We start from the raw sequence: 12,698 nt of genomic DNA on the forward strand, positions 1-12,698 counted from the left end.
TTTCTTGTCTTCATCTGAGAACATGATGTTTGGTGTCATTTGGAATGACAGGTTGATTTGGAATGGGGAAGAGTATGACCTCAAGGATGAACACTTATCTAGGTGTGAGTGATTTAATCTTGCAGGTAGAACCAGATAGGGCATGACTGAGGAATAATGCCTTGTTTTCCCCACCTGTTGTTTCCCCAGGCCCTCTGCTAATTGGCTGGCAAGTGTATTCTGCTTTATGGATGCAAGGAATGTTACTTGTGTTTAGAGCTCAGCAAAGTCTCTTAGTACACTTGGATTTTATAAGGATTTAGCATCTGTAGGAAAAAAGTAGAACAGGTAATGATAGATTGATTGATGGATAATGATTTCTCAAAGGTTAGAGTGAAATAATGTTTGAGGCTCTGGCAATAGTTTCTCTCCACAATGAAAAATGAAGCATAATTAATGCCAATTTTATTGCCAGGAATAAGTGGCCCTGTTGGGTCTCTTAGTGAGGCAAATATACCAAGACTTCTATAATTTTGTTTGATTTAAGTCTTTTATGTTGAGACCATAGAAGAAAAAAAAAAGAGGACAAATCTTCTATAACTAATCACAGAGAGGTCACTGAAGTGCAGTGGTGACTGGGTGCCTTGAGAAGGTGTGTGAGTGACCTCCCTGTCTGGGAGGCAAAGAAACTTTGAACAAGCCGATGAAATTTAAGTGGATTGGTGAAAGTCAGCTAGGTTTGTGACAGGGAAATGCTAGCAGCAAAGGCAATAAATCTCAATGACTATTTTTAAGGAAATAGCCTCACACCAAGATAGTTTCATATTTTGGGTTTGGGCAAGTAAGTGAATGATAAAGTATTGTCAAATGCAAATTACCCACAAGACAACTGGAGAAAGTTACTTTCCAGCTGTGGATTCTAAATAAAATGTCTAGTTCACTTTGAACTATGTTGAGTATGAGGTGCTTTTTGAGACATAAGAGATGTTTCATAAATAAATGATCTTGTAGTGAAAGAAAAGCTTATTAATTTAGAATTTTAATGATATATGAGATACTATCCACTTCAGTTCCAATGGGAATAGAAGAATAAATTTATTATTCCTTTTTTCAAGGAGTTTATTCTCTAATTTCATTAGAAAAGTAAAATGACCACAGATAGCCCTCTATTACTACAGAAAATGTTGTAGGCATCACATGCATGATTATCAAACTAACTGTATAGAAATCTTGCCATTCTGTAGTTAGTGTCCAATGAATTGCTCATTTGGTTTTACTCTGGTAGTTTGAGATGGGAGGAGGCCAGCATGGGCATTTTTGGGGTTTTTTTTTGTACCAGAAATTAGGCTCAGGACTTTGCACTTGTCAGGCAGGCACTTCGGCCACTGAGCTATATCCTCGGCCCATCATGGACTTTTTATTTTCATTTATTTATTTATTTTAAAATTTATTTATTTATTTTTAATGTATCAGTTATTTAATTAGGTTCTTAGTAAGAAATTTAGAACACTTAATTTATGAGGATAAATTCCATTTGTCAGGGCAAAAACAGATTGCAGGGAGCTCTGGAGCTGAGGAGCAGCTTTGATTTTTGCTAAAATCTGAGTCCACTGCTTTCCGATCCACCTTGCGTTGCTGACTAGTCCCATGAGTCAACACGTGGGGTAGTGACCTGGAGGAGGAACGAGGATAAACAGGACAGGGCAAGAGACACGAAAGACAGAGACAAGACAGGCTTTCTGATCAAGTCTTGTTTATTGAAGAAGTGAAAGGGGTCTAAATAGCTGTATATTGGAAGCAGTTGGGTGGGACTAGTTGTGGATTGGTAGTGGAGGTCCAGGACCACAGGAAGAGGCCAAGGCAAGCGGGGATTTGTGCTGCAGCACTTCTTGCCCAAATAAGGGAAAATATAATAGGAGCGTTCTATTGTCCCCCCCCCCCGCCCCACGTTGCTCTGAAATCTGGTATTTCTCTTTCTCGGTGTCGAAGATCTTGCCCTCCTGGTGTCTGGGTTTCTGCAGCTTCTTCTTCTTGAAGTAAGCATCAGAGAGGTGTTTGGGGATTTTCACTTTGCTGATATCAATTTTTGTAGAGGTGGCAATGACAAATTGCTGGTGTGTTCTTTGTAGAGGAACACAATGTAGGGTAAGAGACCCAGTCACAAGTAGCAAGCCACTGGCCAACTGCTTCAGGAAGACCATTCTCTTGCCTCTGTGATGCCCGGTGAGGATGATCAAGATGGTGCCTGGAGTGATGCTAGCTTGAAGTTTCCTCACATGCTGACTGAAGGGTTTTTTGCTATGGCTTAAGAGCTTTCAGGGTATATCTTCAGTAGGGTAGTATCTAGGCATTTTTCAAAGCTTAACCACCCAGATACCTCCATTCTTGTCCTCACCAACCAGTTTTATGATCGTAGTAAGAACATTCTCCTTTTTTTCTCAACCTTTGATTTAGCAGCTGTGTACTTTCTCTTGTACAAAGCCTTTCTGGAATACATAGCAGATTGGGAGTATCCACCAATTCCTCTAACTGGGTCAGGATTTCGGCTGCAGTGGGGCTGCCCCTTCTTGGACATTTTTGCCTTCACCTTACCCTTTTTACCAGTACCACTGGCAGCAGCCTTCTTGGCTTTGGGTTTCTTCTCTTTAGTGTCTGACTTCTCAGTTTTTCACCTGTCATCTTGCAGGATTGGGAAGAGAACTACATTTTTAGCATGGGTTTTAAAAATAGTACTGTATGGTTTTTGCCTCAGAGTAACTCATTTTAATTTTATGGAATAAAAATTATTTGTCCCATTTTACAGAAGAGGAGATTTAGGAGCTGAGAGGTTAAATAACTTGCTAAATACCATATAGCTATTAAATGATAAAGTTAGAATCAGACTATTCAGTCTCAGTCAAAGCCTTTGCCCCTAATTTTTATCCTATTCTTTCACTAAATGTATGTTCTGTCATTACAAGCATTTTCAAACTATGTTTTAGTAGCTGCTTAATAATTTATTTATTCACCTAATATATATATATATATATATATATATATATATATATATATATCTGTGTGTGTGTGTGTGTGTGTTGTTTTTAATTTGATGTGTACATCTCCAAGTATGTCTTCAGGATAAATTCCTACAAGTTAGTTTCTTGGACATAAGAATACAAAATGGTTAAGACTTTTAAATCATACAAAATTGTTTTTCAGAAAAGTTCAAAAAGTTTACAATCCCATGTAGAATTATCTATCAATCTTATGGGTTGCCTACATCAAAACAAACAGGTAGACTCAGTAACTGTGATACAGGTGATGGTTGGAATAATGAGTTAGAGCAAGGTTTTACTTAACCTCACTGCCTCCCTTTGTTCATTGAGAACTAAAGCTGTTTCTTGTACAGTATTACAAAGACAACAATAGAGACTGTACCAACTATTGTAACTGTCCTAGTAAACTGTTCTGAAACTCTGTTTCACTGTTTGTTTACTTTGTCTCTGTAAATAAAAAAAAAAAAATGGAACCGACACTAAGAAAGGTTTAAGGACATGACCAAAACCCAAATATGAGGATCAGAGTTATGGTGAGAACTTGCAGCTAACACTGAGTGATTATTCAGTTTGATTCATTTGGGAGGTGTGCATGGTTCAAGGGTGCATTGAAATGAGCATCTGGGATTCTGACTGGTGATTTGAGACATTTGGTGTATGGGTCAATTTCGTAGTTCTCTGAAAGTTATCTTAAAATCAGCCAACCTTGAAAGTAACCTAAAGTGATCTGCCCTGAAAGTGAGAGGTACTATACTTACTGAAGGAAATAAAGAAGTCTGCTGGACCAGGAACAATTCTGAAACTCTCCTTCATGTGTTTGCTTGGACCTGACTTAATGCTACATCAACAAAGATGATCTTGACCCTGTCTTCATAGTATGATGTGTTTGAACAAAGAGCTACTTGTATCAGTGATAGGGAAAATTCAAGGCTGATTTTCTATATCACTGACCCTAAATGGAGGGTACTTCTCTTTAGAAGTCAGGGGTGACCCCAGCATGTGATACAGTGTAAAAAAAGTTTACATTATATTTTGGTTGGTATGCATCTGCCTAAGGACTAAGTTGTTTGAAAAATAAACGTCAAAGTTTCAATAGGATGACACAATGAGGTGTTGATCCTTGAAAATTCTGAAGTAGGCTGCATAATTGTCCTTTATGTTGGAGATGACGCTACTCCAAGGGTGCCCAGACAGGGGAAGAGAGGAAAGAGAATCACAGAGCCCTAAAAGACTCAGGCTAGAGGTGACTCAGTGCATCAGCCAGACTTTAAAAACATAGTTCTAGTCAAACAAGAGGAGAGGCTATGAAGGTGTGGGAAGAGAAGAAACATTGGGTGAACTCTCAAGGTCCCTTTCACAATATGATGTTTGATACTTTGGAATTATCTAGTTAAAAAAAATTTTGTAGATGATTTCACATTACTTCAGAATTTAAACATATTGATCAAACTTTTATATTAGCTTTGAATATGTTGAAGGTCAACAGTATGCTGCTATAAGGTACACACTGCCTTTTAAAGAAATCTTTTGAGCTCTGTGTTAAAAACACTGAAGTTTTGCCTAATCTGTGTGAGATCTGGGGAAGTCATAAAATTGCCCAAGGCAGTATCAATGGAAATTGGATTAATACTCCCTCATGCATGGATATGTTGTAAAAATAAGGTTATTGTAGATACCATGTAGAACACTTGCTGTCATGCTTGCTATGTGGAAAATGTTTAACAAATGTGAATTTTATTTTCGTTTCATTGATGTTGATATCGAGTGGGATCTACAATGTGCCCATAATTATCAAAAGGTGAGAAGAGATATTTTGGCCAATTCCAAAAGTGAAACATCTATGTATTCTTGTCCTTGTAGATCATGGGCAGTTTCAAAGGTCATGCCCTTCCTGGAAGCTTCTTTTTAATCTTGGGGTTTTGGTGGAGTGCAAAGTGTATTCTGAAGTATGTCTGCAAAAAGCAAAAGAGGACTTGCCATCTTGGTTCCAAAACGCTGTTTTATCGAATAGAAATTTTGGAGGGAATTGTAATAATCAGCATGGCCTTAACTGGTGAGTTTTTCTGTATTCTGTTTTCTTCTTTGAGGATATAACCATGTGTAAAAAGAAGACTAAATATACAAATTATGATATTTGATATAAAGAATTTTGTGGTTCATATATACTAATTGTAACTTTTGTCCGCTATAATTTGTTTGGAAAGTGATACCTTATGTTTACATAAAACCCTATTCCTTAATGGATTAGTTATAATAGTTAATCTGCCCACCAAGTCAAGGTGAATTTCCTATTATATGGAATTTGTTAGAACCTTTGAAATAATGTTATTATAGATTGTTTTATTACTTGGAGAAACAAAACTGTTAGAAACCATTTTTCAAATGACACCAAAATAATGGAGTGCATATGGGAAACCTTCAGTAATATGGATTCTATGAAATGTTTTATTTTTAGAGTTCCATTAAAATATTTCTTTTGTACAAGGTAAAGTTTCCCATTAATTTTTTTTTTCATGCTTTCTTCAATAGGACTTTTCTGTGTCCATAACATTACTAAGTAACCATTTCCAAGAAGAAATTTCCTTGCTAAATTCAATGGATTATAGATGCCAAGAAGAGCTTGCTCTCCTGGCTTTCTCATGATAACCCACCATGCTTCCTCCAGGATATGCTTTTATCTTGCTTTTCCCTGTAACTCAGCCTAAGCTCCCTCTGCAGAGCCAGTTCTTCCCTCACTCTTCACTTTTACTTTTTCACTGCCAAAATAAATATATAAATAAATTAATTAGTTCAATGGATTAACAAGGAAATATCTCACAGAAAATTAAATTGCGTAGTAATACTCCATTGTATAAAAATACCACATCTTTCTCATCTATTCCTCAGGTGACGGGCATCTTGGTTGTTTCCAAGATTTGGCTCTCACAAATTGTGCTGCTATAGACATAGGTGCATACATATCACTATGATATAATGCTTTCAGTTCTTTTGGGAAATTCCCAGTAATGTTTAACCCACTACTATTATGGACTACTGGACTATATTGGATTATTTTGCTGAATTCATGCACCTGCAATATTTAAATGACACTGGAATACCCATCTCTGACAAAATTAAAAAGGGGATACTAATGAAGGACCATTTTGTATCTGTATATACAAAATAGTTAGGATAGATATACAGCTACTTTCTCTAAATTCAATGAGAAGAAAGATTTGTACTAATAGTGTTTGGACAGGGTATCATGTCTGCATCTTGTACTATGAATAACCACTACGAAGACAACAATATGCAATGTATTAACTATTGAAACTGTCCTACTAATTGGTTGTGAAACTGCCTCATTGCTATTTGTTACTCAGTAAAATTAATAAAAAAAGAGTATTAAAAAAATTAAATTGCTTGTGTGAATGACTAGATCGTATTCTACAGCCGTTTGGGCCATCTTAGCTGTCTTCAAATAGGGAAAGCAGAACATTTTAGCCCTTTTGTTGACAAGCAAAGACAACTCCTTACTTTGTGGCAGCTACCCAAAGATGTAGTATCTGAGAAGAAGCAGTCTGCCTCTATAAGGCTGATCCCATAAATCCATAACCCCTAAGTAATTCCAGATTCACCTTAGTCATTAGAACAGGATAGACAATTGAAATAAAATCATTAGTACTGAAGATTTGTAATAGCTGTTTGAATAAATTGGTAATTTTTGACTAAAATTGGTTATCTGAACATTTAAAAAAATGAAAGCCTTAAGTATCATTGCCAGACTGTTAGGGAACAACTCAGAGAGAAGGAATCAGTGACACAAGGCAACAGCAGATTGCAACAGGCAACGGGCACACCTCTTCCTGTGTTATCGCACATGCCGGGGATACTTACGGAAAGTGTGGCTGAAATTGTGATGTGTTCTTTTTCAGGAATGTTGGGGGAACAATTCATTTCTGGAGGACCCTACTTGATTTTATATAAAGAAGGCCAGTGGAACCAGCTTCTGGGCTGGCATCATTGCACCATGTATTTCTTCTTTGGGCTCCTGGGTGTGGCTAATATCTTGTGTGTCACCATCAGTTCGCTTCCAGTCTCCTTGAGCAAGTTGATGTTGTCAAATGCATTATTTGTGGAGAGTAAGTATGAGTACTTTTCTGTACCTTTCTCCACAAGTAGGGGTTTGTGTAGCCCTTCATAATAATATATCTTTAGTGCAGCTTTGATTTATAGGGCTGTATACCTGGGTCATAACAAGACATTCTGGCAGAGTCTTAAGCACCAGAACAAAGATCTACCTTCCTCATTAATTCATTTAGTAGAACTGGGCAAGTATGATCATAGTATGTTTTATTCACATGTGGCACCTTTTTAAAGGAATTACCCATAGTAGTTCCTTACCTCTTGGCTATGTAGGAGATTATAATTTTTCCATTTTTAAGAATGAAAACTAAAAGCAGGGTGTGGTGGACATGGATGTCATCCCAGTGGTTGGGAGGCTGAGGCAGGAGGATCATTGTGAGTTGAAGACTATCCTGGGCTAAAAAGTGAGCTCAAGGCCAGCCTAATCTGCACAGTGAAACCCTGTCTCAAAAAATTGAAAGAAAGAAAGAAAGAAAGAAAGAAAGAAAGAAAGAAAGAAAGAAAGAAAGAAAGAGAGAGAGAAAGAAAGAAAGAAAGAAAAAAGGCAAGATGAAAAGAAAAAAGAATAAAAGCTGAATTTAGAGAAATGGACCAAAAATATCCAGAAATGGGGTAGTCACTCACAGTGGAACACTTTTCATTATCTACTATCCAGTTTCTAACATATCAGAAAAGTAAAACTGCCACTATATGTGAAGTAGAGTCCAAAACATTCAACTACAAAAATATAAGGTTTTAGTTTTGAGTGGTTGATAAAAATCAATGTTTTTGTTCAGAGGGTTTTCCTGTTTATTGTAAGGAGAGAGAGTAAATAACTATTTAATGATTTGCTTTTATTTACTTCATAAGTTTGTTGTGTAACAACAAAAGCCCCAGATGACTAGGAGGCTGTCACTGCTTACTTTTCTCCCTCCTCCCACATCTGAAGATGAGAACTTTTGCTTTTTCCTCTTTGAGAACAAAGGCTGGATCGAGGATAGGTGCCAAACACTAATAGCATGATTCTCCTCTCAGGATGTTGCTGTATTTTGAAGGAACATCCTTTGTTCTTTAAATGAAAAGGCTTAGAGGCAACTGGAAACTGTCCATGAAATGAAATAATACAGTTAATTACCTCTCCTTGGAAAGGCAGTTAATTCCCAGTTTGTTACTAAGAATTGGGATTCTAGAGGGCCACACCTATGTGTCCACCTTTACAATTATAGATGCATTTGCTTCCTCCAGAGTATTGCATTCTTTCAGTAAGTCTTTGGTTTCAGTTTGTTCATAAGCACATTAATTATAGCTGCCCACTCCTGTTGTGCTTATTGCTTATTCTTTTAAATAGGTGTTTCTTTGAAATTTAGTTAGTTGAAAAATGTCATGGTATGTTAGAGGCTGGACTAAAGATTGAAGAAGGGGAAAAGCAAGATGAGATTTTGAAAATTTCTTTCGGAAAAGACAGTGATGACTCCAAGAATGAAAAAAAAGCCACATTGTTGGTCCTTGGGAACCTGGACTTTGGAACAGTTGTGCATGTGTGTACAATTCTGTGAAAAAAAGAGGGAGAAAGAAAGGCAGAGGGTACTTGTGTTTCACTGAAAAAGAGAAACTGTTTTTTCTTCATTGATTAGCTTTTATCTTCCAAAATCATACCCATGGCCGGGAAATCCTCGACATCTTTGTGCACCAGATGCTGGCCTTGGTCTCCTTCTTGGCAGGCCTGCTTGCCTTCCTGGAGTTCCTCACGCGGAACAATGTGCTTCTGGAGCTGCTGCGGATAAGCTTCATCCTGCTGCAGGGGAGCTGGTTTTGGCAGGTGAGTTGGGGCCTGTATGGTGACGTGTCGCTTCTCCCCTTATCTGACGGGGCTCTTTGTTCTTAGACCTCAGTGATTTCACTCTGTCGTGCTGCGTGGAGTGAGAATGTGGGTGTCCTGGAAAGTGGTGTTTCCTCCAGGGTCGTAGCAGCCTCGGTGGGGTCGATGTCAGAGCAGCTGCCTAGGAAGTAGGGTGTGTTCCTCTTTATCACATCCCCGAGCACCCATTTGTGTAAGCTCTCTGAGCTGATGCTTTTAAGCAGAAGTAAGTCCTGATACTGAAGCAGCTTACAGCTAAAGAGTAGTAATAAACTTGTGAAATGCACGGAAGGCAGGAAGGGAGTAAAATACATTCTTTTTGAGAAGCAACTCTGTGTTAGCCTCTGTACTAGATTTTTGTGTATGCATTATTTCAGTCTGTCCTCACAACATTTTGGAAACTAGCTATTATTGTTTCCAATTTACAACTGGGAAGATTCAGAGAGCCCAAGGTAATCTCCCAGGCTCACACCTGGGTTTGTCTAACTCTGAAATCCCAGGTTTTTCTCATTTTATGACATCAACTCCTTCACTTTATTGTGTTGCTTCACACTTAAGTTCCAGTTAGTGAACATATATTTTATAAGTACTGACAGATGATGATCCAGCATGGCTGTAGAGGTGTGAAGGAAGTCTGGGTGGGAGCAAAATGTGGTTTACTAAGGAAAGACTATTCAGAAGAGATGTTTAGTCACTAGAAAGTGGGATTTGGGCTAATGATTGGTGGGTGAGGAATTAAGAATTATAAGGGTCAAAATGATATTGCAGCAAAGGCTTGGAAAGAGGGGCTAGATTAATAGATTAGTTTGAAAGAATATGTTTTCGAAAAAATTATAGGTGCCCAGTAATGAATGTGATAAAACTAATAATTGGTAACTTTATCCAGCTTATGTACAGAAGTTGTTTTGTTACATTAATTTTCATTTCCTAGGGACCTAAACATAGCAAATAGAATGGAATATAAAACATTATGATATGCTCTATGCCTCTTGATTGAAATCTTTTAGCATGTACATATACATAGTAAAGAATTTTTTAAAATTTAAAAGAGGTAATTTTTAATTAGCTAACAAGTGAGTTTATACTTCTGTGTATGTATTTTATCTCCTCCAAATACATAACAGTGAGCAATAAGATACTATATTGTAAAATACCAGGAAATAAAGGAAATTGAAAATAAATAAATACAGAATTCAAAAAACCACCTACTTGGGGCAGAGAACCCATGAGGTTGATGCAGGATAGACAGACCCAGTAGGAAGAGAAGAGGGCTATGGGTCCGGTCCACTGGTTCGAGAACCAGAGCAGAGACCGGGATGGGGGTTGTTGGAGAATGAAGTCAAGCATTTGGAACTCTTTAATTGTAATGATTCTATATTTGATACTGCCATTTTTTTCTGCTTGATCTCTTATTTTGTGATATTAGCCCCTCAAAAATTATTATTATACCTTGTTTTCAGTTTTTGTTTTGTTATAAGGTATCTTCGATTTTCTAGCCCTTTTTAAAGTAGATATATGATCTCATCTATTTTCAGTCTCTTTTTTTTTCTATACACTTATGGCTATAAAGTCTCTTTAGTTACTACTGTAGCTGTCTGGTAGAGCAGCTTTGAATGTTGATTTTCCATTAACTTTCTGACTTAATCTTTTGAGACTGGACATTTTTTGGTGCTGTGGTTGAGCCCAGTCCTTGGCATGTTTTTGACACTACCCCACCACTGAGCAACTCTGTGAGCCCTAACGGTGCATCATTAATTTTCTGAACATATTCTTTCTTTTATTTGAAAGAGAAAAAATTAAAAATAATAATAGAACAGAGTTTCAAAGCAGGTTGTAGGAGAGTGGCGATAATATGTTGTGTGTTGCTGTCTTCACAGTAGTTATCCAGAGTACAAGACATAGGCATGATATCTTATCCAAACAAGTCTTTCTTTTTAATGAAGAGAAACTAGATGTAAAACTGTCTTAACTGTCTTGTGTATAAATGTACTTTTTTCTTTTTCCATTTCTTCCTTTCCCCTGACCCCATCACTGTTTGTCTTTTCTTTTGGGCAGTTTCTTCCCAGATCACAATGTCTATTATACATTTGAATCTTATTTATTTGTTCAGTTTCTCACACTAGTGTGCCAATATGATATTTACACATATGAGTCTGATTTATTTCATTTATGACTATGATCTTGAATTGTATTCATTTACCAATAAATGTCTCCAGTTTATCCTTCTTCATGGTGGAGCAGTACTCCATAGTATTAAAAAAAACATTAAAAAAATATTTCTTGGTTGGTAGGCATTTGGGTTACCGCTATTATAAATTGTGCTGCTATAAATATGGGAGCACATACATCACTGTGGTATGATGTTTTTAATTTTTCTGGGAAAATACTCTGAAGGGGAAATCTGAGTCAAATGGGACTTGTAATCCTAGGTTTTGAGGAACGTCCACACTGACTTCCACAGTGGTTGTACCAGCCTGCACTCCCACAAACAGTGCAGAAGGATTCCTCTTTCCCCACAGTTGCTCCAGCATTTGTTATTGGTTGATTTCTTGATGACAGCCATTCTTTCTGGGGTGAGATGGAATTTCAGGGTGGCTTTAATTTGCATCTTCTGAAAGACCAGTGATGTCAAACATCTTCATATATATTTATTTGCTGTTTGTGTTTCTTCCTCTGAGCAGTGTGTATTCATCTCAGATGCCCATTTTGGGATTGGGTCTTTGAATTCAGAGGTTCTGATTTCTGTCAAATGTTTATATGTTCTAGATGGAAGTCCTTTATCTGAGGGACAACTGGCTATAATTTTTCCCACTCTGTGGGTTCTATTTTTTATTCTGTTGGTGATTTATTTTCTTATGCAAAAGCATTTTAATAAGGTGAGATCCCATTTGTTGATTTGTTGCAGTGTGGGTTTTGTTCATGAAGTCTCTGCCTACACATATGTCTTTAAGACGTCTACCTACTTTCTCTTTCAGTAAATTTAATGTCTATATTTTAATATATACATCACTGACCAATTTTGACTTTATTTTAGTGCATGGTGATAGACATGAGTCTAGTTTTAGTTTTGGCAAGTGGAAAGCCACTTTTCCTGCACCATTTATTAAAGAGACTACCATTCTTCTAGTGAACATGCTTGGCTCTTTTGTCAAAGATAAGGTGTCAGAGTGTATTTGGTGTTGTGTCTGCATCTTTTTTTTTTTTTCAGTTCTGCTGACACTCAGGCATGATTTTCTTGCTAATGGCATGCAAATTTTATCACAGTAACTTTGTAGTATAACTCAGGTTAGGGATGGTGATGTCTTCTACCTTGTCCTTGTATCCCAGAATTGCTTTTGCTATTGTAGGCCTTTTCTGGTTCCAAGTGTATTTTAAATGTGTTTTCTCTGGATCTGAAAGATGTGCTAATGATATTTTGATTGGGGTTGCATTGGCTATGAATAACAGTTTTGGGAATATGGACATTTTCACCATGTTGGTTCTTCCTGTCCAAGAACAAGAATGTCTTTCCATTTTCTTTTCTTTTCTTCTTTTAACTGTTTAAATTCATAAACATTTTTATTTCTAATGGTCTTTCATTTTACTTTATTTATTTTTATTTTTTTTCCAGAATTTTATTGAGAAAGAAATAGCAATGAGACAGTTTCAAATCAAATTGGTAGGACAGTTTCAATAATTAACACATTGCATACATTCTTCCTAGTGGTTAATTGCTGTACAAG

At 36.9% G+C, this 12,698-nt stretch overlaps 1 protein-coding gene across 1 annotated transcript in view; it reads left to right on the forward strand.

The window, feature by feature from the left end:
• Positions 1-12,698, forward strand: part of LOC101570286 (transmembrane protein 45A) — a 113,635-nt gene that overhangs the window by 77,114 nt on the left and 23,823 nt on the right. The window contains exons 2-4 of the mRNA XM_004636587.2: positions 4,875-5,067; positions 6,929-7,135; positions 8,753-8,937. Coding sequence (XP_004636644.1) covers positions 4,878-5,067; positions 6,929-7,135; positions 8,753-8,937 — 582 coding nt within the window. The 5' untranslated portion in view covers positions 4,875-4,877. The remainder of the gene's footprint in view (positions 1-4,874; positions 5,068-6,928; positions 7,136-8,752; positions 8,938-12,698) is intronic.

This window comes from Octodon degus, unplaced genomic scaffold (genome assembly GCF_000260255.1).
Source record: "Octodon degus isolate 3935 unplaced genomic scaffold, OctDeg1.0 scaffold00081, whole genome shotgun sequence".
NCBI lineage: Eukaryota > Metazoa > Chordata > Mammalia > Rodentia > Octodontidae > Octodon > Octodon degus.